The following is a 27,479-nucleotide window of genomic DNA, read 5'->3' as shown; positions in this document are numbered from 1 at the left end:
TCTGGGTCTTTGAATATGCCAAGTTGATAAACTTGAAAATTATTTGTACATTCAGTGATTTGTGAATATTTGGCTTTTCAGCTATTGTTACCCCGATTAACGACTAGTATACCTATCATTCATCTGCGCATTTAATGGAAGTCATCATTTTGGGTATCATGTTTATTGCTGATGTGAAATTACTTTCGAATAATTACACCAATAGGTAGATCCCAAGATTTTGAGTTCACATATGATAATAATGGAGGAAATGTCTATTTTCCCAATCTCACTCGTGATATTCGGTAGCATTTTGAAAGTTATCAATGCTAAATTTATGAGATATTTGTGAGCGGAAGTGGCGGTAGCTAAACGACAGACGATTCCAACTGTTAAGAAGGTTTCTACCATAAATTTGGCACCGTCATGAAACTTGAACAATGAATACTTTTGAAGAATTGGACCAAGCATTCTTTTGAACTTATAATAGCATAATTTACAGATTAGTCAATATTTCTCTTTCAATAGATGATTTTAATGAAGACCTCAACATCATTAATCAGATTGCAGTGAACAACGGCTTCAAAGGTGAATTATCAGACAAAATACTTTTCAAACGGGTGCTATTGATAAGTTAGATAATCAAAATTGAAATTATAGAGCTTCAACATATTCTGGACGAACAACAGAAAAGTGGCTCAATTTTTTAACGAAGACGATATTGAAAGAAATCAGGAGTATATAAATTGAATTGTGACACTCAAAACTCACACCATCATCAGTCAACCTCTACAGTCACTCTATGTCTAGCACATACTTTCTCTTCCAAGATACTTTCTACAAACAAGTAAAGGGCGCACTCATGAGTTCTCCTCTTTCACCAATCCTTGCAATCCTTCACATGGAAGACTTCGAAATCAAGGCTATTGACAGGTTCGACCTCAAACCCTTCTGCTGGTTCAGATACGGCCCTATGGCTCCGAAACTCTCCATAATTTTCTTGATCACCTCAACGACCTCCACCCAAATATAAAATTCACAATGGAAATTGAAACTAATAACTCCCTTCCAATACTAAATGTCCACATCACAAAATCCAATAACTCCTCCATCCACACGGTCTACAGGAAACTAACACACAAAGACACAAACTCCCACCATCATCCAGCACAAACCAACTCCGTCTTGAATTCTCTCATCCATAGAGCTATCAACCTCACAGACCACCATAACAAACCACAAGAGCTAGCCCAACTCAAATCAGCTCTCCTTCGAAATGGATTCACAGACTATCAAATTGACAGATCCATCAATCGTCAACAAACTTCTTCGTCCAGTCTCAAATATCTAAAAGAGAATAACGTTCCCCACAAAGCTTTTCTTCCCTATATTAAAGGTGTAACTGACAAAATTGGCCAAATTCTGAAAAAACAGGACATAAAAACCCTAATTCACCGTCAACAATCAAATTTCCACATTCCTCCGTTTTCCCAAGGACAAAATTGTTAATGAATCATAGGGTATATATGAAATTCCATGCTCCGATTGCGATAAAACATATGTAGGCTAGACCAACAGTAACAAGTAGAGTATAGGAACATCAACTTGCTGTCCGAAAGTCAGACACATCCTCAGCCCTGTTCAAACATCATCAAGAGACAGGACACAACATAGACTTTGCGAACACTAAGACCATCGCCACAGCGAAAACACTACCAGTTCGGATAATTCGCGAGGCAATCGAAATCAAAAAGCAACCTTTCTGCCTGAACATACGTGATGACGGTCAGAAACTTCCAACTGCCTGGAAACCCCTAATTTCCTGATGCTTACCCCCACCAAAGTACAGAAGTCAATAATCGGAAATAGCATTCAATAAAGTGGCAAACCATATACACGTGTTAAGGACTTTTGGTCCATCGTCAGTATGGTGCAGCTAAGTGTGAGGATGGGCAAAATTTGCATAAAATTTTGTGTAAAAATTGAAATTACCTATTCAAAAACTTTTAAAATGTAGGCATTAAAAAGTGTTACACGCTTTTCACAGAAGATCAATGAGCACATCAACAACCGATGAAAATTTTAAGAAAGTCTTGGAAATTGTTATGGAGAATCGTCGAATCACTTTGAGAGATGTTGTTGAGGATATCGACATATCAGTTAGCTCAAGCCATGCTAGCACCGTAATCATGCCTTACTTTTTTAACAGACTTCGTATATGATGATTGATGATTTTTTTCCATCAATCTATCTGCTCATTTCACAATACGCATGATTGCAATACTCATGAACATGTTCGAAAAGAATAAAATTTTATTTGCACTCATTTTCCTAATGGTAATTCAACAACGAGCACACGAAATGGAATGTCAAATTCCGGTAGACGCGAGCTCAGTCACGAAATACACGAACACTGTTTCGAATAAAAAAAGAGCCTTCAAAAGTGCTAGGAAGTACTTCAGGGATTATTGTGAGAATTCGAGTATCATAGGATTCAAGTATTTGGGAGAAAGAAGAACAAGAGGGGAGAGGTAATATATAATTTACAAATTTTTTTCATTCCCCATTGACATTTGCTAATTTTTCATCCCTTCCATATATGTACGATACTTTTGTGGTATTCTTCATTGAAAGTGTTTTATATTTCTTCATAATCACAAGAATTGATGATGAATTCCCATTAATGTTGATAACGCTGACAAATTACTATCCACTTATGATCCATGATGATAATTGAACAAAATTCACTCTTTGAATTTCATTTAGGATGTGGTTTTTGTCAATAAACTGGTTCATTAACTATTCTTAAATATATTCTAACTCAACTCAACTACTAAATATTATTTTTCGGTAAATATAGAATTCAGTTTCAGCTTTTTAATAATTCCTCAATATCAGTTTTTATAAGCTATAGTTACGATACAATAAATGGCCATAACAAATAAATCTAGATGACTGAATACATTTTAAAAAACGAACGTGGTTAGGAAAAATGAGAAATGAAACTTTCTATGTTTCATTACCAGTTTTATTTGTAATATATTCAGAAAACCGAGCTATACAGACATTACAATTCCAAGTGATTCTTTCCATCTTGACAGTCATATATCAGCAGCCTACAATTAAATGTTGTACAGAGAATTCTCGTTGTCTTTATTTGCTTAACAATTTAGATAGGGAAATTAAAACAATCATATAGATATGATGTAATAATGTTTTCAACGCAGACACAATCAGAAAACAAAGCCTCAAATTCACGTACAGATTAATATAACCCCAGATCAAACAATCGGAAATCAAGAAATTTGTATCTCCAACATATCTTGGTAGAAGAACAAAGACAATTGCGGGTCTTTTCAGAAAAAAACAATATGGAAGTGGTATTCAGACCACATGCCAGGTTATCTAATTTCCTTTTTAATGCCAAAGATATAGTGGACAAAATAGAGAAATCTGGAGTTTATAAGCTTAAGTGTCCGGAGTGTAATATGTTATATGTAATGTAATATGTGGGACAATGTGAACAAAATTCATATACTCAATTCAGTTGAGTACCTATTTTCGTTATTACCTACAGTGGTGTTTAGTTTTGTAAGGGCTAATTATTATTTATTTTCGCTTTTACCGTATCAGTTTGAAAACTACAGTAACGATAGTTACAAATGAAATTGGTAAAAAACATAGAAAGTTCCATTTCTCATTTTTCATGATGATCTTCTACCACGTAGTAATGGCTACATCAATGAATTATTTGAAACCAAAATGGTTCATTACAATCAATTCTGATGGAGGAGCTGTATAAACTCGACGTAACGACTCAAAAAATCTGCAACTCCATAGGAGTTTGCATCCCAAATCGTTTTTACCACGATTTTCCTCACACCGACAACAAGGAGGTGATAGAATTCGGAATTTGGAGTGTCTCCATTACAGAGGTACTAGAGCCTGTGAAAGCATCAGAATTTCATTCTCTGCATGGTCCGCAACCACGAGAGGGCAGGTATTAGCATTTTTTTCGGGACAGTTTCCGGAACGGTTCATGAAGTTGGTTTAGTTTTCGACACTGAAATTTTCGTGTTATGATCATATATTTTCTTCGTATATTATAGCTATGCATCTCTGTTTTTGTTTGGAAAAGTTCTTTATTTTCATGTACATATGTCAATGTTTTTAAAATGTACAGACTTGCAACTGTCAATATTTTATTTTGTTGTAATATATTTCTACATGAAGTTCTAAAATCTACAATCTCAGCAGTGCTATTTGTTTTATAAAAATCCTGTCTGATGCAATAGCTAGTCCCCAGACCGAAATGTTCAGATACATGATCGAGTGAAATTTGGCATAATAAATTGATATCAGTGAATTTGTATCTAACTTGCACTTAAGAGATTTCATCAGATAGTATGATTGATTCAATTTCTCACATATACAATCTATATGTTCTTGCCATGTGACGAGTGAGTCAACCATAGTTCCTAAGAATTTTGTCGAGCTGGTCAGTTCTAATGGTTTATTTTGGAAACTGAGATTGAGATTATGTTGACTTCTCGATGAATTCGCGAATTGCATGTATACCGTTTTGTTCTAGTTGACTATGAGTCTGTTCTTGTTACACGTCCCATTAAATTCTATCAGAACAGCATTTACCATTTGTGTCATATCGTCAGATGTTTTACTAGAAAGAATGATAGACGTGTCATATGCATAGAGAAATATTTTTCCATGACTTATATTGAGACGAAGATCATTTACATATAATAAAAATATTAGTGGCCTAAGAACGCTACCCTGAGGGGTACCTGTTGTAACTGAAAATTTATCCGACTTGATGTTATTCTGCTTTACTTGGAAACATCTATCCGCTAAAAAAGAAACAATTAATTGATTTACGTTACCACGAATTCCAAGGTTGAAGAGTTTGTCTACTACAAATTTAGTTTTCAAAGTGTCGAAGGCCCTGCTCAAGTCAAAGAATATTTTTTCCGTCAATTAAATCATGTATGTTTTGTGTGAAATTTAGCGTTGCGGTTTCTGTTGAGCAGTTTTTCCTGAATCCATGTTGGCACTCTGTCATCATTTCGAAGGTTTTGAGGTAGTCGTTTATTCTGAGAGATATTAGTTTTTCCAAAATATTTAAGAGTACGCTGATAATTGATATAGGACGATAATTTTCGATACTCTTTTTGTCACCATTTTTCAATACGGGTACTAGAATGGCAATTTTGAGAAGATCAGGATATTTTCCAAAACCAACACATAAATTCATAATATGCGCTATTTGGTCATATACTATTTTCCTATTACCGTTCAGAAGATATAAATTAATTTCGATATTTTTTTTACCAGACATGAACTTTTATAAATGCTGATAATCTTGAACTCTCTTGCACTAAAACGATGAAATTTGAAATGAAGTGGAGTGATACTATGAGGATCTTCACTCCGAGTCATATTTTCATTTGCCTCATACAGGGTCTTCAAAAAATGCAGATACTTTGATCTCATGAAAAAATGAGTGAAACTCATTTTTTTCAAATGGAACACCCTGTATATTTCAACATTTTAGAGCTCTACATCCAATTTTAGATCAACTTTATTCAGATAATACTAATTCTATTTTGAACCGTTTTCGGGATAAACTGTTTCAAATGGAAACTGACGTGGTTTTCTTGCTCGTTTTTTTGAATTTATCACTTATTTTGGATATTCAACATTTTTTTCTATTCTCAGTAACATTTCTTTTTGATCCAGTTTTTCAACTGTCTCAGATCAGTCAATTCGAAATTGGTATGTACCTACCTTAGAAAAAGTTACAATTTGTATACATTGAGGTATTGGTCTCTAACGTACAACAGTACACATAAATATTTTTCAATGGTGTGCTTTGGAAAAATAAATAAACCAATTATTTAACGTCAAACTTTCGTTGGTGGTTTTGACTGATCGTGATAGCTACCAATTATAATAGAATAATGTCAAGATTAGGTTACAATAATGAAGATTTCTTGAATTTATTAATAATTTATGGTGAGTGCAATAGAATTGCAAGTAGAACATGCCGAGTATTTCATAAAAGATATCCACAACTTCCGAAGACGAATAATAATGTGATACATCGACTACTAAAAAACTGTAGGTTGAATGGAACCTTCCGTCCAAAAATCATTCGTAAGAAGACTAAAGTGGATGATGATGACAATGGTATAACAATTTTGGGATACTTTCATGCATTTCCAAATGCTTCTCTGCACGAGGCTGAAAGGGAGATAGGTATACCCTAAGTGAAAATTTGTCGAATTCTCAATAAGCATAAATGGCATCCCTATAAGTTCTACTGTGTCCAACATTTGAAAGAGACTGATTTACCTCGTAGAGTGGAATTTTTTGAATGGTTACTTGTCAAGACTCAAGAGGATGAACATTTCCTTGACAATATCATATGGACAGATGAGGCCAAGTTCACAAAAAATGGAGTTTTCAATAGACACAACAGTCATTATTGGGCGCCAGAAAATCCCCATGTTGTCCGCCAAAGGGGTTTTCAAGAAAAATGGCAATTCAATGTATTTTGTGCCATAAAGAATGAGTCAATTTGTTATCTCGAGTTTTATGATGATAATTTGAATGCATCAAAATATGAAGATTTACTGAGGAATGGAATTCAAATGATTTTAAATGATAGACCAGGAAGAGAACGTGTATGGAACGTGTATGGTACCAAATGGATGGTGCTCCACCCCATAATTCTCATTCAGTCAGAGAAGCTTCAACCGAAATCTTCGAAGACAGATGGATTGGTAATAATGGACCTTTTCGTTGGCCTCTTAGAACACCAGATGGCAATCCATTAGATTATTTCGTGTGGGGTTTCATTAAAAATATGGTTTACTCTACTCCAATAACAACAATGGAACATATGAAATCGAGAGTTACAACTGCTTTCAATAGTTTGACTCCAGACTTGATCAGAAGCGCTACACATGACAATCTTTTGAAGAGATTACATGTTTGTTTAAGTAGAGGTGGAGATGTATTTGAACATATTCTGAAATACACTGACGATTAAATTAACTCATTAGTTTATGGGTTTATTATTTTCAGTTCGTGTTTCAGCGTCAATGAAACTATTGTTTGAAGAGAAGTTTCATTCGATGGTTGAGGAGTATTTTAATAATTATCTTTTCATTGTATTATCTGTCATAAATTAATTGAGGAACATCAAACGAAATCTGTTTTACAAAAATGAGTGATGAACAAGGAAACCATGTCAATTTCCGTTTGAATCAGTTTATCTCGAAAACGGTTCAAAATAGAAATAGTATTATCTGAACAAAGGTAATCTAAAATTGAATGTAGAGCTCAAAAATGTTGGGATATACAGGGTGTTCTATTTGAAAAAATTGAGTTTCACTCATTTTTTCATGAGATCAAAGTGTCTGCATTTTTTGAAGACCCTGTATGAGACAAATGAAAATATGACTCGAAGTGAAGATCCTCATACTATCACTCCACTCCATTTCAAATTTGATCGTTTCAGTGCAAGAGAGTTCAAGATTATCAGCATTTATAAAAGTTAATGTTTGGTAAAAAAAATATCGCAATTAGTTTATATCTTCTGAACGGTGATAGGTATGGGGAAATAGTATATGAATTTGTTGACAAAGTGATAATGAATCATAATAAGATATTATATACGGGGTGTTCCATTTGAAAAATCAAAGAAGCCGCTACTTTATAGTAGAAGCGACAACGCCGCTTCGTCTAAAATATTTTAGGCGTGTAGGTCATATTGATTTATGCATACTTTGGAATTTTCAGGTTGATCCGTTGAATAGTTTTCCAGAAACGGCTAATTAACGCTCATCATGAAAAACCCTGTATACGAAGGGCACAGTGTTTCACAATTGTTTCACTGTCTACTGAATATAATTCCTATTATTTCATTTCTAAATGAACAAAATTGTTTGATTTTTGTAAAATGAGAATGGTTATTGAACAGAGATGCACTTTGATAACGATGTTATTTTGAAGTTCAGAATTGTGAAAATATTAATTAGACAAAAATTTCGGTCAAGTACAAGTGTTATTCATGTGTTTTATTATCCAGGGGTCTACGAGAATGAACAAAGTTTAATTAGTGGCGCTCTCGTCTATTACATATTTTCAGCCAACCAATCTCATTAACAGAAGGTGTGGTATGTGTTTCATAACAACCCAAAAATAATTCTGATACAGAGTTTGTAATTTTTATATTCGAGAGGAAATTTGTAGATGGTATCGTCATCTCACTCAAAGTTCAAAGACAGGTGATACCAAATGAGTTACCAAATATCAAAAATTTCACTCTTCTCTACGTCGAAAGACGGTAGGTGTTTATTCGATCCCTCAAATAACTTGGAGTGTTAATTCAGTCCCATTCCGAATGAAGTAGGTACATAACGAATACAGACATAAATCAAAAGAGCCATTGTAGTGTCTATCCATTACCAATTGGAACGGCAATAAAAAGATGAGTACAGTCATAAACATTTCTTGCCTGTGGCCCCTAGTCGCCCAGATGATTAGTAAACGTGCTATTAAATGTAGTTGAGGAGTAAAGGCTCGGCTAGCTGAACTGGCTGAATACTAATTTTTTGTCGTTTCACAATATTTCTTTATCAGTGCCGTATGTTCATGGGGTTAGGTGAGGTAGTGAGTGGTTTTGCAAACCGATTTTTGAATACTTTTTCTAGAGATCAATTACCCTAACACCAAACTGATATTTCTGCACTCGACGCGCGTTTCGCTAACAAGGTTAGCATCTTCAGCAGAAGCAAATTGATACTGAATTTAAAGACAAGGGTTAGCTGTTTATATACCTAAATATACAAATTAGTTTGTCAACAATAGATATGGCTTTCTGGACACCTTTTGAAACAAATGATAACATTACGTGTGAGGAATCTGTATCAATCGACAGGGATCCGGAATTTTAAAATAAGGACTTACATGTTCAAGATCAGCGAGTAATTTTAAATATTCATGAATGCTTGCAGAAAGAAAACTGTCACACTTCACAGAAAGATATTGTGAATAGAGTAAACGAGTTAACGAAACTATCTCGTTCGACAGTTCTTCGAGTCATTAAAATAGGGGATGTCCTTGACCATGCAATGAAACGAAAACAAAGGAATAAAAAATTCGCAAACGTTGATGGTGCTACAAAAGATGTGATTCGGCTAACAATTTATGGTATATACCAGAAAAATTAAGTACCATCCTTGGAAATGATTTAGTATAAATCACTCGATTATCCTGATTACAATTACAAATCTTTAGAAACTTTACGAGGTGTCTTATTGTCTTGTAGTTTCAATCGGATGGTCATAATGGAATTGACATGCATTGTTCAACTCCGACAAGAATTTTTGAGGCGAATGAAAAGCTACCGAGAATCCAGCAGACATATAATCTACCTCGACGAAACTTGGTTTGACACCCATGATATTGTCAAATATGGCTGGGTAGACGAAACCAAGTATTGTGCTTTGAACACACCTTCTTCAAGGGGAAAACGTGTTATAATTTTGCATGCCGGGAATGAAAGTGGTTTCGTACCTAACGCTTTGCTTCTGTCGGCCAAAAATATAAAAGATTCGTCTGCTGATTACCACGATGATATGACTGCGACTTTATTCGAAACCTGGTTCAGTGAACAGCTTCTCCCAAATATTTCTCCAAACTCGGTTATTTTTATGGATAACGCTTCCTATCATTCTCGGTTATTGACTACAATACCAAACATTGACAAAAAAAGCAGATATTGTTGATTTCATGCGAAATCATGACATGGAAATACCCGAAAAAATTTCAACGAAAAAGGTATTATTGGCGACCATAAAACAACGTAATTTTAAGAAAGAGTATATTATTGATTCGATGTGTGAAACACGTGGTCATATTCTCTTACGTTTGCCTCCATACTATTGTGTGTTCAATCCAATTGAAATGGTTTGGGCCACAAGGAAAGAAAGCTTGCGGAAATGTAATCAGTCACCGACTTTGAATGCTGTAGTGCTTGATAATATAAGGCAAGTGGTGAATGAAGTAGGTAATAGTGATGTGTGGAATAACTGTATGGCCCACGTTATAAAAGAAGAGAACAAATATTATGTGCAAGGTTCCATAAATCCGATCGTTATTTAACCCGATAATGATTCCACCTCATCCGAATATAGCGAAGAAGAATTTTGATTTTCATAGCAATTTTGTTGGCCTCTATTATTTTGTTAATATATGTTCGACGAGAATTCGGTGTGAGTATTTGTGTTTTCATTGTATTTTAGATTTTTCGACTCAAAAATCAACTACCTTAAATTTCGAAGTTTTTCATAATCACCCATGGTGGAAAAATTCAGTTGATATTACTTTTTCATGGGGTGATCAATTGCTATGATTGTAAGAATAAGTAACTGAAAAACTACCACTGAAAAATAATATGCCGACGCCTATGTCGGCATATTATTTTTTGCTGTTCCAATTGCTATTGGAAATACTATACTAAACGTTTTGTCTGCTAGTGCACCATACATCTTCAATGCAATGTTGTTCCAGGCCGTACATGAGTGCATTTGGCTGCACTTTTTTTCTCTGCACTTTTTGGCTGCACTTTTCACATGAAATCATGTGAAATCTGTTTTTTGGTGAAACACAATCAGTTATCCGTTAGAAACAGAATGTTGTGTGGCAGATGAAAGTGAATCCACTTTCATCTGCCACATAGCATAAATCACGATTATAAAAGTGTCTTTTCTGTCTTCTTCCATCGCATATCATAGTATCACTGTTAAAAATCAGAAAATAGTAACCAGTGAGAGAGAACAAAGCATAAAGAGGGAAGGAAGAAATAAGAAAAACGGAGAAACAGGAAAATGGGGACACAGAAAGGGAGACCGATAGAAAAAGAGAAAAAGGCAAGAAAAGAAAAGGAACAGACTGAACAAGGAGAGGGGAAAACAGAAACAGAGAAAGACAGACAGAAAAACCGAAAAAGAGACAGAGAACCAGAGAAATGGAGACAGAGAATCAGAAAAGAGAGGCAGAGAATAGAAGAAAAAGTGAAGAAGAGAAAAATAGAGGAACACCGGGAGACAAAGGGAATGAGAAACAAAGAGAAAGATGGAAAATGAAACAAACTGAAAGAGAATAAAAATGAAAGAAGGAAAGAGATAACAAAGGAAAACAAAGAAGAAAGAAATGAAAAAAAAGAAGGGGATTGAGAAAACTAGTTGTATATTTCAGTACAGAGTGAGTCAATAAAATTAACTGATGTCGATTTCAACAACATTTTTTCTTCGAAAATATTCTTATTTAGCGTCAATATGGGGAGTTCAGTTTTACGAAAAGTGCACATCGGTGCAATAAAGTGCACCTTTTCTTTGTAGACTGGTGCATACTGAAAACTCGTCTAGAACAACACAGCCCAAGTTTTATATGCAAAGTTACTATATCGGAATGTTTGGTACTACAAGTACCATTTGATCATTACCAGCCCGGACTTTGCTCTCTCCAATTGTGCCTACAGCTGTTGAAGCCGATGTTCTTGTACAGACTTAGACTCAATTGTTAGAGGCATATTCCAAATCATGGAAAAAAAGGTAACATTCTTTATCTTTTCGATAGCTATTTGAACTCGATATTGCATCTATTTCTAGTTTGATTTTGTAGCATTGCCAACCGATATGCCGACTTCCTCAGCAGCTTCTCTAATAGTGAGTCAATAATTATCCGTTACGATTTTCTTCACTTTCCCAACATTTTTATAATTTTTGATGTGCTGGGACATGCAGATCAAGGGTCATCATTCACGTCTTCTCGACCTTCTGTGAAAAGTTTGTATTTAGCTTAGTCGACAATGAAACTTTCCACATCCACATTGAATATGGAGTTGTGAGCCCAGACCATAAGTAGCGCCAATGTTAAACTCGATGGGTGGATAGGAGTTGTCGCTCAACAATGACAACGTACGTGACGTAGATGATGAATTTCCACTGGTCCGCGTCTTTTTACTGCAAAAAAACTAAACATGCCACACAGATAAAAATCTGAACATTCGTTCGAGATGACTACAACAACATTAAAATAATGACTAATCGAATGTACGCAGCCCGAGAAATTTGAACGTTCATCTTATTTTTTGAACACTCCATATATAACGAATATACGCATTGTTGGTACATCTGGTATAAAATGTTTACTTTTCAGACTATTATGGTTTGTGATAGTAGTAACAGCTATAGCGCTATCTGTCTACTACATTTTAGAGATCTACAACAAATACGAAGAAAATCCCTTCATCGTCAACTTCGCCACGAGAGAGTCACCAATTTCTGTCATACCTTTTCCAGCTGTTACAATATGCCCAGTGGTGAAGGCGTCAAGAAAAAATTTCAATTTCACTGAAGCAGTTCACAATATCTTGGATGATATATCTATCAGCGAAGATAAGTAAGTTATTTTACAGGCAAAATGTATAATTTGACAAACATGACCAACAAAACATTCAGCAAGGTTTATGGCTTTGTGAGTGAAAATACAAAAATATGTTTGTTTGTGAAGGAGCTTATTTAAATATCACAGAGGATGATTTCGGAACCACTAAACAAGTTGGAGCCTGGCTCGCTCACCCTTTCGACTGGTGTTTGTCAGAAGGACAAATGGGTCAAGACTGATCATGGAATGACACCATGAATGTCCTTAGACATCAGTACCGCCCTTTACGGTGAACCCCTGCCATTTCTGGGGTGTTTGGATGAAGATATTGTTCATCTTTTAACGGGGGACCTGAAGGCCTTCTATATCGGGAGGGGTCGTCTACAGCATAGTAAATAGATTCCCTAACTAACGAATTATCGTGGGTTTCTGCACAAGCAAAGACTTGCCGATTCCTCAACTGAATGGACTGCTGAATGGAAGGCAGCTGCAAATCTATGCAGATGGCTTCGTTCCGTAAGAACCAGGGAGCATTCACAATCATCCGTAGTATTTTGTTTTGTAAAGTCTCCAGGATGGAGATGTTGGACGGAGCGGCTTGTCCCCTATGCCTGAAGCATACATGATGACAGACTTCAACATCGTTTTATAAATCTTAATTTTGTTCTTCAGGCTCAATTTGGAACGTCTGTTGATAAGAGGGTACAGCCTTTTGATCCAACCCTCAATCTTTGCCTTCACGGTTGTGATGTGCGGGTTCCAGGTGAGCCTACGGTCTATTAGAAGACCGATATACTTTACCCGCGCTTGCTAGTTGATCTCCCCTCCAGAGATCCTCACTTTTCTGGCCATGGTTATCGCCTGAGTCTTTTCCGGGTTCACTCGGATCTTCCATTTGAGGTACCAGCGCTCGAGGTCGTCCAATGTACGTTGCATGTTAGACGACGCCAAGCTCAAGACTCATGAAAAATGAGAGGAGAGCCGTGGCATCGGCGTACAGATATATCTTCACACGCTCTGACCTCGGAAGGTCGCTGGTGTAAAGGGAGTACAGCGTGGGAGAGAGCACTGAGGCACTCCAGCGAAGATCTCTCTGTTGTCAGACAGAGAGCCCTCTACTCTAACCTAACCTTAAATGATCTGTCTTTCAGGAAAGACCCAATCCACCGGATCATACACGGTCAAAGGCCTTCAAAATGTCTAGTAAAACGACATGGACTTTTCGATTTTGTTTCAGTTCCGCGATGGTGTTTTCGACCAGTCTCAGAGCCTGTAACTCACTAGTGAACCTTACTTGTAGGTCATTCAACAGACAACATTCATATGTATGAAATTTATCTTAGAAATCCATTATTGCGTGATCATTATCGAAAAAATTATAGAACTTGAGCATCTGGAAAACATCGTATATTTACTTCAATCGATTATAGATCTGAAAAAGGCATGCCTTAAAAATGATTGAGGAGAAACAGCATCAGGTTGTTTCACTTTAATTGGTTTTTTGGCAACCCTATTGAGTCGCTTGATATAAATACAGGAGTTAATAATCGTACATTGCACTCAAAAAAGTGGCAACACATAGACACGTGTTTCGAAATTTTGCAGTATGGTGCAGTTAATTGTAAGGATAAGCAACACTGGGTTACCAATAGAAAGAAATACAAATGCACGAAGCCACCAGAGGGAGCCAGCTACACATTTGTGGTTCCAGATAATAGATCTTGTGTTAACAAGAAAACTATCAAAATCACCACGGAGGCAGCTATAGCTACCTGCATGACATCCAGGTCCAGGAAATAATACAAATATGAAGGTTATTGAGTGTCTTGAATAAAAATACAGAAGTTAATAATCGTACATTGCACTCAGAAAAGTGGAAAACCATAAACACGTGTTTCGTTCTTTTGACCCATCATCAGTATGGTGCAGCCAATTGTAAGGATGATCAAAAGAAAGAAATACAAATTCACGGAGCCACCAGCAGGATACAGCTACACGTATGTGGTTCCAGATGAAAGATCTTGTGTTTACAAGAAAACTATCAAAATCACCACGGAGGCAGCTATAGCTACCTGCATGACATCCAGGTCCAGGAAATAATACAAATATGAAGGTTATTGAGTGTCTTGAATAAAAATACAGAAGTTAATAATCGTACATTGCACTCAGAAAAGTGGAAAACCATAAACACGTGTTTCGTTCTTTTGACCCATCATCAGTATGGTGCAGCCAATTGTAAGGATGATCAAAAGAAAGAAATACAAATTCACGAAGCCACCAGCAGGATACAGCTACACGTATGTGGTTCCAGATGAAAGATCTTGTGTTTACAAGAAAACTATCAAAATCACCACGGAGGCAGCTATAGCTACCTGCATGACATCCGGGTCCAGGAAATAATACAAATATGAAGGTTATTGAGTGTCTTGAATAAAAATACAGAAGTTAATAATCGTACATTGCACTCAAAAAAGTGAGAAACCATAGACACGTGTTTCGGTCTTTTGACGCATCATCAGTATGGTGCAGCCAATTGTAGGGATGAGCAACACTGGGTTACCAAAAGAAAGAAATACAAATTCATGGAGCCACCAGCGGGAGCCAGCTACACATATGTGGTTCCAGATAATAGATCTCACCACGGAGGCAGCTATAGCTACCTGCATGACATCCGGGTCCAGGAAATAATACAAATATGAAGGTTATTGAGTGTCTTGGATAAAAATACAGAATTTAGTAGTCGGACATTGCACTCAAGAAAGTAAAAATTACGTGTTTTGGGCTGTTGGCCCATCATCAGTATCGTGCAGCCGAGTGGAAGGATGGGCAGTCGGTTGACGAGAGGTCTGGGGAGTATGGTGAGTGAGGCAGAACTCCAACGCTCAATTCAATTATATTTCGGACAGTGATTTGTGAAATGTGCGGACGGCGTTGTCGTGGAGCAGGATCGGACCTCTACTGTTGACCAGTGCCTTTTTTGAAGAGATTTTACCTTCGGGAAGCGCCTGGGTGACTCATTCATTCACTTGAAATAATTGATCATGTTTTGTTTATAAAAACAGACGATTCTGACATTGACAATGATTTGAAAAGTTATAAAATAAAGATATTGATTTGAAACGTTTGATTCCTGGTTTATTCCGACTTTAAATCAAAGGAAATCACTGTAGGTCTGACTAGTCTGAACATTGGTCCTTCGAGCAAAAGAAAAAGAACCAAAAGAAATCAGTTACAATATGTCCATGCCTAACCTGAGGAGGAGTGGGAGGAAAACTAAAGGAGTTCTTCCTGAAATATATAGCGACGTATGTTACGACTCACGACAAGTTTCGGAGTTGCAGAAACGTTCTTCATTAGAAGACGCGCATCTAATGCCGAAGACAAATAAAAAATTTTGAAATCTTCAAGTTCTAGATGACGAATGTTGGAAACACTCGAAGAAACAAGATAGTTCTGATGAAACTGATAGAGAAAAATCAAAAAAACATAAGAAGGACAATAGTTCTTTAGATAGCGATGAAGATATTTCAAAAAAGAAGAGGTACAAAAAAAAGGCAAAGTCGCGAAGCGATTCCGATGATGAGGGGAAAGTAAAAAAAAAGACATCAGAGCTCCGACTCTGAAGAAGAGAAGAGAGTGAAGAAGAAGGGCAGGTTAGTCAGTTCAGAAAAAGGAAAACAGTCAAAGAAGGATTCTAGTGACAGTGACGTTCGTGCTAAGAAAAAGAAGAAGCAGATAGTTTTACTTTTTCGCTGAACCATCAGAAATTGGACTCGAAAATTTTGAACAGAACCAAGATTTCCACGAAACGAGATGTTTTGAAGGTAGTCATGTCTGTATTTGACCCGTTAGGTTTTGTCCCCACTGGTCGTAAAATTAAAAATTTTCATGCAGAACTTATGGAGGTTTAGAATAGGCTGGGACGATGAGTTATCCATGGAAATGAACACAAGATGGAAACAACTCCTAGACGAACTGACAAAAATTAATGAAACGAGTTTACCTAGATGCTATGGAATCGGATTGTATGAAAGCAAACAAGTTGAACTACATGGTTTTTGTGACAGCAGTGAGAAAGCCTTTTCAGCTGTCGTTTATCTGAGATTTGAATACGATGAAAAATTCAAATTATATTTCGTAAGTGCTAAATCAAGAGTGGAACCTTTGAAAGTGATGACCATACCCAGATTGGAGTTACAAGCCGCGGTTATGTTGAGCAGACTCATGAACACTATTAAAAACAACATTGACATACATATTACTTCAACCCATTTATGGTCAGATTCAAAAATTTTCCTGCACTGGATTCGTTCCGAATCTAAAAGATACAAAACTTTTGTATCGGTGAGGATTGCGGAAATTACAGACATCACTAACATATTTGACTGGCACTGGGTCCCTGAAGATGAGAATGTAGCAGATGAAAGTACCAGAGAAGATAATACCGCGAACAGAAACAAATGGCTGATAGGGCCGAACTTTTTGATACTTCCTGAATATTACTGGCCAAAAGAGGCACAAAAAGAAATAGAAAAAATTGAAATGGAAACGAAGAAAGAGAAAATAATGACAGTTACAGACAGTAAAAGACATGTATCTGCCAAATATCGAAAGATTCTCCAAATATGGAAGGTTAGTTAGAACAACTGCCTTCATAAATAATTGTAAAAAGGGTAGGTACGAGGAATACAATGAATTTAGATGCGGAAGAGTTAGATGTTGCTGAGAAAGCTCTGATCAAGTGTAGTCAGGAAGTCAGCTTCTTTCAAGAAATTTCAGTTTTGCGCAATGGGAAATCTGTTGAAAAAGCAAGCCGAATATATACCCTCATGCCAATACTTAACGAAAAAGGTATTTTGCGAATAAAAGGGAGACTAGAAAATGCTGAAAGCTTGAATTATTTTCAAAAACTTCCAGCGATTCTTGATCCAAAACACCGTTTCACGAAACTTCCAATTGAGAGCTATCACATAAAATTTGGACACCAGGGACAGGAAATTATTATGAATGAGCTGCGTCAGAAATTTTGGATTTTAAGAATGAGAAGTGCTGTCCGAAAATGCAAAAGTTCTTGTTTCTTCTGCAATAAAAGGAAAATACAACCCCACGTACCTGAAATGGGTCAGTTATCGTCTTCATGATTTTGTCAGGCCATTTACTTTCACCGGAATGGACTACTTTGGGCCGGTTTCCGTAACAATCGGCAGGAAACATGAAAAACCCTATAAATACTATTTACCTGTATGAGCGTACGAGCGATTCATCTAGAAATGGCAAATTCGTTAAAAACGGACTCCGCTATCATGGCGATCAGAAGATTTATAAGTCGACATGGATGTCCGAAAGAAATTTACTCAGATAACGGTATGAACATGCATTTTGACAATAGAGAATTAGGAGAAGCTGTCAAGGACATGGAAGATACTGAAATTTTAGGTTTTTTCTCCTTAAGAACATTACATGGAAATTCATTCCACCAGCATCTCCACATATAGGAGGAAGTTGGGTGAGGTTGGTGAGGTCGGTAAACAGTGTTCTCAGCATTACACTGAAAGAGAGACACCCCATAGAAGAAGTGTTCATTACCCTGATTACGGAGGCGGAGAATATGATAAACAGCAGATCATACATTTCAAATGATCCTTCGGAACCGGAAAGCCTCACGCCAAATAATTTTTTTATGTACTGTTCAAATAGAGCTGCACCACCATTGGGAAAATTTGAGAAAAGAATATTTATTTACACTGAATGAACAAATGAAGTGGTATTAGAAGGGGGACGACTTATCGGATGACGATGTGGTACTCGTCATTGACGACACATTACAGAGGAATTTGTGGCCAATTGGAAAAATTGTGAATGTTTATAGGGGAAAGGATGATAAGATTAGAGTTGTGGAAGTCAAAACAAAATCAGGAACCTATAAACGGCCAGTTACAAAGATCTGTAAATGAATTGAAGACTATGTCAAATGCAGTGATTTCATCACGAGGGGAAGAATGTTGTTGCTTTTAATTAATTTCGTTCACTTAGTATGTTAAAATAATTGATCATGGTTTGTTTATGAAAACAGACGATTTTGACATTGACAATAATTTGAAAAGTTATAAAATGAAGATATTGACTTGAAACATTTGATTCCTGGTTTATTTCGACTTTAAATCAAAGGAAATCATAAAAGGACTGACAAGTCCGGACATTGTACTAACGTTTCGTGTTCCTTGACCTTTCTAATACGTTTTAAACCATCAAAAATTGCATGGGAGCTGACGCCATATTCTTCCATCATGCCACGCACCGTTTGTGATGAGTCAGTCTTCATCAGGCTGAAAATCGCTCAATAACATAATATAGTAATGGGCTGAGAAGAAGCAAAAACCAAAATTTGGGAATACCGAACAGCAAGTATGGAGTTCAACATTCTCCATCGATGGGTACAAACCACGACACAGTAAAGAGAAAAGGAGCTATACAAACACATGATATTACAACTGACAAAACTTTCATGTATACATGACGCATGTGTCAATATGCCTATCTCCTATTGAACAAAGTTGGTATTACTTTTACTCATTGATTTTTCATGAAATAATTTTCAATGAATTCCGCACGGTCCATTTAAATCCATTCAAAAAAAAAGAAATAACGGACTGTCCATATCAACTACTTCACTGAAGGTAAAGAAGTTCGTTCAAAAACAATGCATTACTCCTGAACCTATCCATGAATATGAGTTCTAGTAAAATGTTCGAAATTCCATTTCCTGGCGACACGTGGTTCAAATTAAAAAAACGCCACTTTGAAGCCAATCTAATGCTCTTTCAAAATATGTATCACAACAAACGTCCATTTCACAAGAATAAGGGTGAATCCCACCCCGGAGTTGGAATAAGAATAATGATACTTTTATTGAAAGGTCACTCGATACAAGAAACACTAACCGAGCCGTAAACCTCATGAGATTGTTGAATCGTTAATAACTTTCGAAATGTTGGTCGTATATTTTATAACTCCTAGAAATCATTTTTCACTATTTGATATTTTCAATTTCAGAATGAGGAAAACTCAATATATGTCTTCGGTGTGTGCAAATAACGGCGATACTTACAGGCAGAAATTACCGTTGGTTGATACTTTCACAGAAGATTTCTATGACCAACTGGATTCTGTGAGTTCCTTTTATTTTTATATTGTATATATTATATTATAGTGTGAAACTGAAAACTTCATTTTTCAGTTTTACACTTGATAATGGGGTAAAACCCAAAACAGGTCAAATGAATAAAATCTAACAGTGGTATTTAGACAAAAGTGTTTTTTATTCATTTCATTTAAGTGATCATGAATTACCATAAGGTGATCAAGTCATCAATTACACATATTAAATTCTGTATCATTTTGAATACAAAATGACCACAGCTATAAAATGGCGAATTACATTATGTTTCACAACTAATTTATTATGGGTATCATGACGGCCCATTTAAGATGGCCGCAGCTACAAAATGAAGGATTACATATTACCTAGTAATACTGAGGAACACTTAGATGATTCGTTCGTATCCAAAGGATAAGTACACCCACTAGCAGGAAATGTATGAACTAGATATATGTCTATGAAAAATACATATTTTTTTAAAGGCGATATACAAGCACTACAGAAAAATTCTTAAGGCGCTCTTAGAGCGATGCCTGTGCGAAAGTAGTGATTCACATTGGATTTGAATCGCTGGAGATTAAATCCATTTGGAGAAACATTCTCAGAAAGTATATTTCATACAAACGCAGTTCTCCAAATGAAAAAATTCTTAAACAGTGAAGTTCGAGTTTCGAGAAGTGGCCTTTGCAATTCCAGCGACATGATTGTGCCAAGACATATTGGTGACCATTTAAACCCCCAAAAAACTTATCGAAGCCGAAAGCGGAATTGTTTGACCTGACATTATTATATCCGGTTCGGAAAAATTTATATTTTTGAAGAAAACTGATGCCTGGGTTTTTGTGGCATGGAATTGAACCTGATTGATTTCGCCCCAATTCGGAATTATTTCTAGATCCTCATTAAAATATTGAACTTTCCGCCACCGGTGAAGATGTAGATTCGCGGCAGATGTTCTGGAATCCAATTAAAATGATGAGAAAAGTGTGCTGTCGTCAGCAAAGCAATATATTGGATTCTTGGTTTCTTCCAATAAATCGTTGATATACAATAAAAAGGGGGTTGGAGATAATACCGATACTTGATATGGATTTTCATCAAGTATCGGTCAGTTCTATTCAATTATTTGGGTGATTGGTATGTTTATTATGTTTTTTTCCGTTAACCATCTATCGCACCCTTACGAATGACAACCCTCAGAAGTCGAAACTTGTGCGAAACCTGTGATTCTAATGCCGAATCCCTTTAAATATCCAATTTGAATGTCAATAAAGTACTGAGAAATCTTCGGTCCAAAGGATAAATACAACCATCAACAGAAAACATATGAACTAGATGCATATGTATAGAAAATATACCGGGTGTCCCACATTTTATGTGACAGGCAATATCTGGTTTGTTGAAGGAGATACACAAAAATGTTTCATACAAAAGTTTCAGGAGTTCATGAGAGCTATATTTTGATATAATTTTTGAATATACAGAGTGTTTGGTGTAGGTGCTACAGACCAAAATTCCATTTTTTAAAATAGAACGCCCTGTATATCATTACATATTCAGATGCTACGTTAAATTCTGATATCATTTCATATTTGGTTTGAAATTCGGTTACGGCGTTGTTGAGTTATTGCACTTTTCCTTAAATATGAAGTTTCAAAAAAACTGATTTACTCGTACACGAATCCAGTCTATATCTTTTATTAAATTGAACTAGACTACTACTGAATACAAACCATTATTCTCACCTCTACGATACGATATCGATATCAGTTGAATATAATATTGAAATTCTTGAGAATGTGACTAACTTGAGGGTGAATTGCTTTATATTGCACAATTTCATCGAGTAGCTTATGCTTGTTGATGCCATAGTAACAAATGTTGTTGAATTGTATCTACTTGTCAGTTCGATTCAGTGATTCTTTGCAAAACAGTAACTGTGTTCTTTGTGCGAAAACTCCAGTATGCCTTTCGCGTTAAGTCCAAGTGATTGCATTGATATGTTATTAATTTTTGGGGAATGTCAGAAAAACTGCCGTCAAGCACAACGTCTATACCAAGAACGTTTTCCAGACAGACCCATTCCGTCACGAATGACTTTTTCGAGAGTTGTAGAAAAATTGCGAACTGGGTCATTTCTTTCTACTATAAAGCATCGTCATCATACGAGATCTGTTGGAACTGAAGATTTAGAGATCAATGTGTTGGCTTATATTATTATTCATCCACATGTTTCTATCCGTACTCTTGCAGAAGAAGTCGGTGTGAGTAAATCTAATGTACAGAGAATTCTGAAAGAAAATAAATACCACCCATTCAAAATTCAGTTGGTACAAGGTTTGAAACCCACGGACTTTGAACGACGACTTGAATTCATTGCTTGTATTCAGGTAATATTACATGAAAGTCCTAACATATTCAGTCAAATTCTGTGGAGCGATGAATCGCGATTCCACAATAATGGAGTTGTGAATTGACATAACACTCACTATTGGTCTCAAGAAAATCCCCACTGGGTCCGCGAAAGTAATTTTCAAACTACTTGGGGTATTAATGTATGGTGTGGATTGTTCAATGGCCGCATCATAGGACCTTACTTTTTCAATGAAAATCTCAATGGATTGCGATATTTACATTTTCTAGAAAATGATTTGATCCAGTTGATGGAAGATATTCCCATAGCAAAACGACAAGGAATTTGGTGGCAACAAGATGGTGCTCCTCCTCACAATTCACAGGTTGTTACTGAATATCTGGATAGAACGTACCCAAATAGATGGATTGGTAATAAGGGCCCAATTCGGTGGCCGGCTCGTTCCCCAGATTTATCACCGCTTGATTTTTTCCTATGGGGTTATTCAAAAGATATTGTTTTCACTACTCCCCCTTTGAATGTGGATGATCTGAAAATGAAAATTCGACTAGCGTGCAGTGATATTACGCCTGATATTATAAGAGCGACTTGTACGAGAGAAGTGATTCGACGTTTCGAAGCCTGTATAATATCTAATGGGCATCACTTTGAACAATTTTTATGACTTATTTCTAGGTACCTACCATTCTTATGAAATGATTTATCAAGTTATATTATTTACATTGTTATTAATTAAAGATTTGTTTTCGAATACACCTCTTTCAATTTCGCAATTGTTTCATATTCAAAATGATTCCTGACTGAATTCCACAACTCAAAATTGAAACCATTACTTCGAACACCCAAAATTTTGACTAATTTTCATGTGATCTGATGCAGAGAGAATAATTGTATGAGATATTTAAAAAAAATAATAGTCGTTCTCAAGACTTTACATTTTAAGCAATAACTCAACAACGCCGTAACCAAATTTCAAAAACCAAACATGAAATGATATCAGAATTTAACGTAGCATATACAGGGCGTTCTATTTTAAAAAATGGAATTTTGGTCTGTAGCACCTACACCAAACACCCTGTATATGTAAAAATTATATCAAAATATAGCTCTCATGAACTCCTAAAACTTTTGTATGAAACATTTTGTGTATCTCCTTCAACAAACCAGATATTGCCTGTCACATAAAATGTGGAACACCCGGTATATTTGAAAGAAAGTGGCAGTGGCTAATGATATCAATAACTTTCTTATTTTTTCAAGTCATTTGAATCATCCGTATATCAGTTATTGATACCAGTATAATAAATTCACTGCTTCAGAAACCATCACTCATTTCTTACTTGTGGTGTTTCTTCATTTGTAGATGAAGCCCAATCAGCACATGATGTTCGTCACATGCGTGATGATGGATGAGGAGATATATTGTGTAGAAAAATTCAATCCAATCATACTAGATGACGGTGTTTGTTATAGTTTCAACATGTTGAGTCGAGAAGATATTTACAAAGATAATGTGTAAGTCCTGAAACAACTGCACTATTTCCTTTCCTTTTGTAGGAAACGTTTATTCCGTTAACTATTGAAATAGGTAGAGCATGTTGGTCGAGGTTCATTAATTAACTGTGATTGAAGTTCGATTTGGATGCCACCCAATTCTTTTTAAAAGATAACTCAGTAGGGAGTAGATGAAGCAACTTGGGGCTGAATAGTTTTTGACAGGCTCTACAGATGGACCACCCTCTCAATCCTCATGACCAGGTAAAATACGGAGAGACGTTTGTCTGGAGAAAGTAGTTCATCTTGAGTGATTGAAACGGGCTGCAAAGTTGAACAATCTTCCTTTCGTTTTCACCAAGAAAGAAATAGCGAGACAAAAATCCTATATCCTCATAACGAGGTATAGTCCGGACAGACGATTAGAGCAGGAAAATAATCCATCATTAGAATATCTCGTTGAGAAAAATCAATAAAATTTTCATGGAAATGCTTTCAGTCCACGACGACAAAATGGCAGACCAGGACCAAAGCAGTAACTGTAATCAGCAAAATAAGGGAAATCAAAAGGAAATATTCTCGTACATTCAAGCTTAACTCAAAATACATGGAGTGAAGGTTTTCCAGAAATCCCCCCTCCGTAAAACCTTTCAAAGAAACGAACATTTCAAAAATGTGGTTACTAAAAAAAATTGCAAAGATTCACCTCGTACCGAGGTTAAATTCAGGTCCTTACAGGAACAAATGAAATATGGTCACTAGACATAGTGCCCAATTAACGCAGGAACATTCAAAGTTATGAATTATGTGAGTAACTTCATATCCATATATGATATGAAGTTACTCACAAATTTGCTTTTCCTGTCGAAGTACACAAATCTCGACTAGCGTCGTTCCGAATGGAAAAGGCAAGCTAACGCTAGTTGCACACACACCGATTTTGGACGGCCAGACTGGCCGTCGGCCAGTCGAGACTGGAATTCGAGACTGGAATGGTCGGTAAAAAACCGATGAGTATGCAAGAGTGTATTTAGTCATGTACGCCACTACTTCCCGGTTCTGCCGGCGATACAGAGGCAGTGGACGACTGCTCACCGGTATTTCACCGGCGACGATCACCGGTCGGCGTGTGTGCCAGGTGCCGTTCCCACATGTGGTTCACTATTGGAATTTGGACGACCGGTACAAAGTCGGCCGTCCAAAATCGGTGTAAGTGCAACTTAACATGGCTTCCTCGGGTACTTCGATTTTCTACCAAAAATCTCTAAACTAGTATCGACACCTAACTATACACTTTCAAAGAAAATAACATGTTAAACAACAGAGTTCAACCACAGAAGGAGTCTTGTTGATGAAGGGAAGACCATCTTGTGGACGATAGCCGAATTTGTGAATTTAACACGGTATACAACTAGCAATCAATGAGGCTTGATCCATTTTCAGAGTGCTCCAAATAACTCGAACATGCTTTTTGGTCTGTGTTACAAAAATAACTTTTTTACTGTAGGAATATTTATCTTTTGATTTTGTTGGAGCCTCAAACCGAGGTTAGTACTTGATGTGCTAGTGTTTCTTCAATTTCAGTGTAAATCAATTTGTGATATTTTACAGAGTTCACTATCGTGACTATCATCAGAATCTATATTCTACTAACTGGACTAATGATGATGGTTATTCAAAAGTGATTGGTGCGGATGCATATCCATATAGAGCATTTCTTGCTGGAGCTGACAGTGCTCTAGAAATGTTGCTGATGCAGATAGAGGGAGACTTGGACTACTTGTGTGCCAAGGACACAGAAGGATTCAAAGTAAGTTTAATGATTTTAATAAAGTGAATATTTTCTATGCGTACACTGTTCAGCAACTTTCAATATCATTTTTGGAAAATAAGTTTGCCCTTGAATTGAAGAAGGTGGGTTTTTGAGAGGAATCAGTTTTTAGGAGAAATCTTTCCGCCTCAAAGTTCAGAGTAGAAATCTGCAATTCAAACTTTCATGTCATTTACGGTTTTTACAGTTTGTCAAAAAGCTGTCGATGATGAAGACAATACCTCTCTTATGAATCTTTCAGACTACTTTTTGACGCTTCTTTGGAGATGTCTGACTTGACTTTTCTTCAAATTTCCGGTAAGCATAGCCTTGGGGCTCATTCCGTTTTCCTCCAAACTCTTTGATGACACCCATCGCAATAATGTTGTTCTCTGTAGTAGTATGTATAGGTCTCTAGCTGGACGTATGTAACATACATCTGCACACTAGCTCTATAATATTGTTCCAAGCCGACCCTTGCTTTGTTGAAACAGTTCTTTGATTCTCTTTTCAGACTGTCCCTATATGAAGGTTTTTCCTGTTGTATTCCCGGGTGGATTTTTCCACTACTTTCCATGTTTGTCATGAACCAATTTTCCGATCTGATGCCGACTCAAAGATTTTGGTACCCTCTCACTCTTGGTTCAGGGTTGTAGTAAATCCGAAAACTGTTCTACTATTGATTTGAAAGGGTTATATTTTTGGGAAATCCATGTGAGTACAATTTATTACCATTCATTCAAAGTAGAACTCATGTGAATGATATCTGATTCTTATTCCTCAACAAATGTTCGATATACAAACTGAATAGAGAAAAGTATCTTCTGTATAATTCAGTGTTCATATAGAAGTATTTGTTTCGAAAGAATTTTTTTTCCTTTCGTGTAATTTAATGTTTATACGAAAGTAGCTGTTTCAGGAGGACTTTCTTTCAGTTTGTGTCTTTGCATGATCTACACATCCATGTATAGAGTTACTTATTTTCAAATTGATTACATCCTTCCTTTCTTTGGAAGATTCTCTCATCCATTTTTTTGTATCAGATGGAGTAGTAGAAAGCCAAAAATGTTCTACTATTATTATTTATATATATATATATATATATATATATATATATATATATATATATATATATATATATATATATATATATATATATGTATTCCACTGAAACATCTATGGGTTTACAGCTGAGTCACCAGTGAAATAATATGTCATCACCCCTCAATCAACCCTTGGTAACCTATTGCCGTGTTTGTTTTATTCAAATAAAATTTGGCAGCTACTGTCACCAGATGTGGATTAAATTTTGGATGTCAGGCAAATCCAAAAGAGGCTTGAATTCCGCCTCCTGCACTAGAAATTGCAGGAGGTTGCAGAAAGGAGAGATATTGAAACATTCGCAGACACTTCCTTCCAAGAGGTTACTATGTTACATTTTGAAATAAAAGCCTGCTTGAAACCTTCAGAAGATTCTGTATTCAATTATAAAAAAAATAAAGAAGAAAATTATATAACAAAATAGACAACGAACAAATCTTCCAAAAATTTAAATAAAATAACCATAACCAAATCTCAAAATGAAATGAAACTCAATATTTATTCTCACTAACTCCTTCCCAAAATCATAAAATGGTTAGTACACATGTATATTTAACTCACTGCTGCCTTTTTTTAACTCGTCCCCTTTTGAACTTTTGCACTGCACTGCACTACAAGATTACCCAAAATCGCGCTAACCGCCTGTTTTTTAAGAATGAAAAAATTGAAAATTCAACCCAGGAACACTATCTCCCAAAACAAAATACCGCCCTCAATCGACCGTCAAGAGAACCCTTCAAACTCTCAAGTTCTCGAACCTCCTCAAAATTCACAAAGACTTACTTCCCGAAAAAATTTCGCATTACTCTAAGATCGCTGTCTCAGGCAAAGAGCTTCCAGAACTCTCTGTCTTTTCTTCTTTCAAAAAACCAGGAAGAAATCACGGATTCATCGTTCCCCCCCTGTTCCTCAAACCATTCTTTGTAACAGTCGTCCACTTGCGAGGTGGGTCATCAGAAAAAAAAAACATATTTCGCTAAGTTGACAAAACTTTCAATGTTGGGATATTGATATGCCTATATTTAATGTGAAGCTACGTGACAAATATATCTGACCGTGCATCTTTTCAAACCACGCCGATGAATAGT

At 36.2% G+C, this 27,479-nt stretch overlaps 1 protein-coding gene across 1 annotated transcript in view; it reads left to right on the top strand.

The window, feature by feature from the left end:
• The first annotated feature begins 1,558 nt into the window (after nt 1-1,558).
• The window catches only part of LOC111510224 (pickpocket protein 28), a 53,027-nt gene continuing 27,106 nt past the window's right edge, over nt 1,559-27,479 (top strand). The window contains exons 1-5 of the mRNA XM_074176065.1: nt 1,559-2,510; nt 12,226-12,468; nt 19,507-19,621; nt 23,350-23,501; nt 25,092-25,290. Of these exons, the coding sequence (XP_074032166.1) occupies nt 2,251-2,510; nt 12,226-12,468; nt 19,507-19,621; nt 23,350-23,501; nt 25,092-25,290 (969 nt within the window). The 5' untranslated portion in view covers nt 1,559-2,250. The remainder of the gene's footprint in view (nt 2,511-12,225; nt 12,469-19,506; nt 19,622-23,349; nt 23,502-25,091; nt 25,291-27,479) is intronic.

The sequence above is a fragment of the Leptinotarsa decemlineata genome, unplaced genomic scaffold (genome assembly GCF_025532065.1).
Source record: "Leptinotarsa decemlineata unplaced genomic scaffold, Ldec_3_MD MMD2_tig00001393_RagTag_RagTag, whole genome shotgun sequence".
Taxonomy (NCBI): Eukaryota; Metazoa; Arthropoda; class Insecta; order Coleoptera; family Chrysomelidae; genus Leptinotarsa; species Leptinotarsa decemlineata.
Note: the sequence above shows the minus strand (reverse complement) of the source record. Positions and strands in the feature narration are given on the sequence as shown.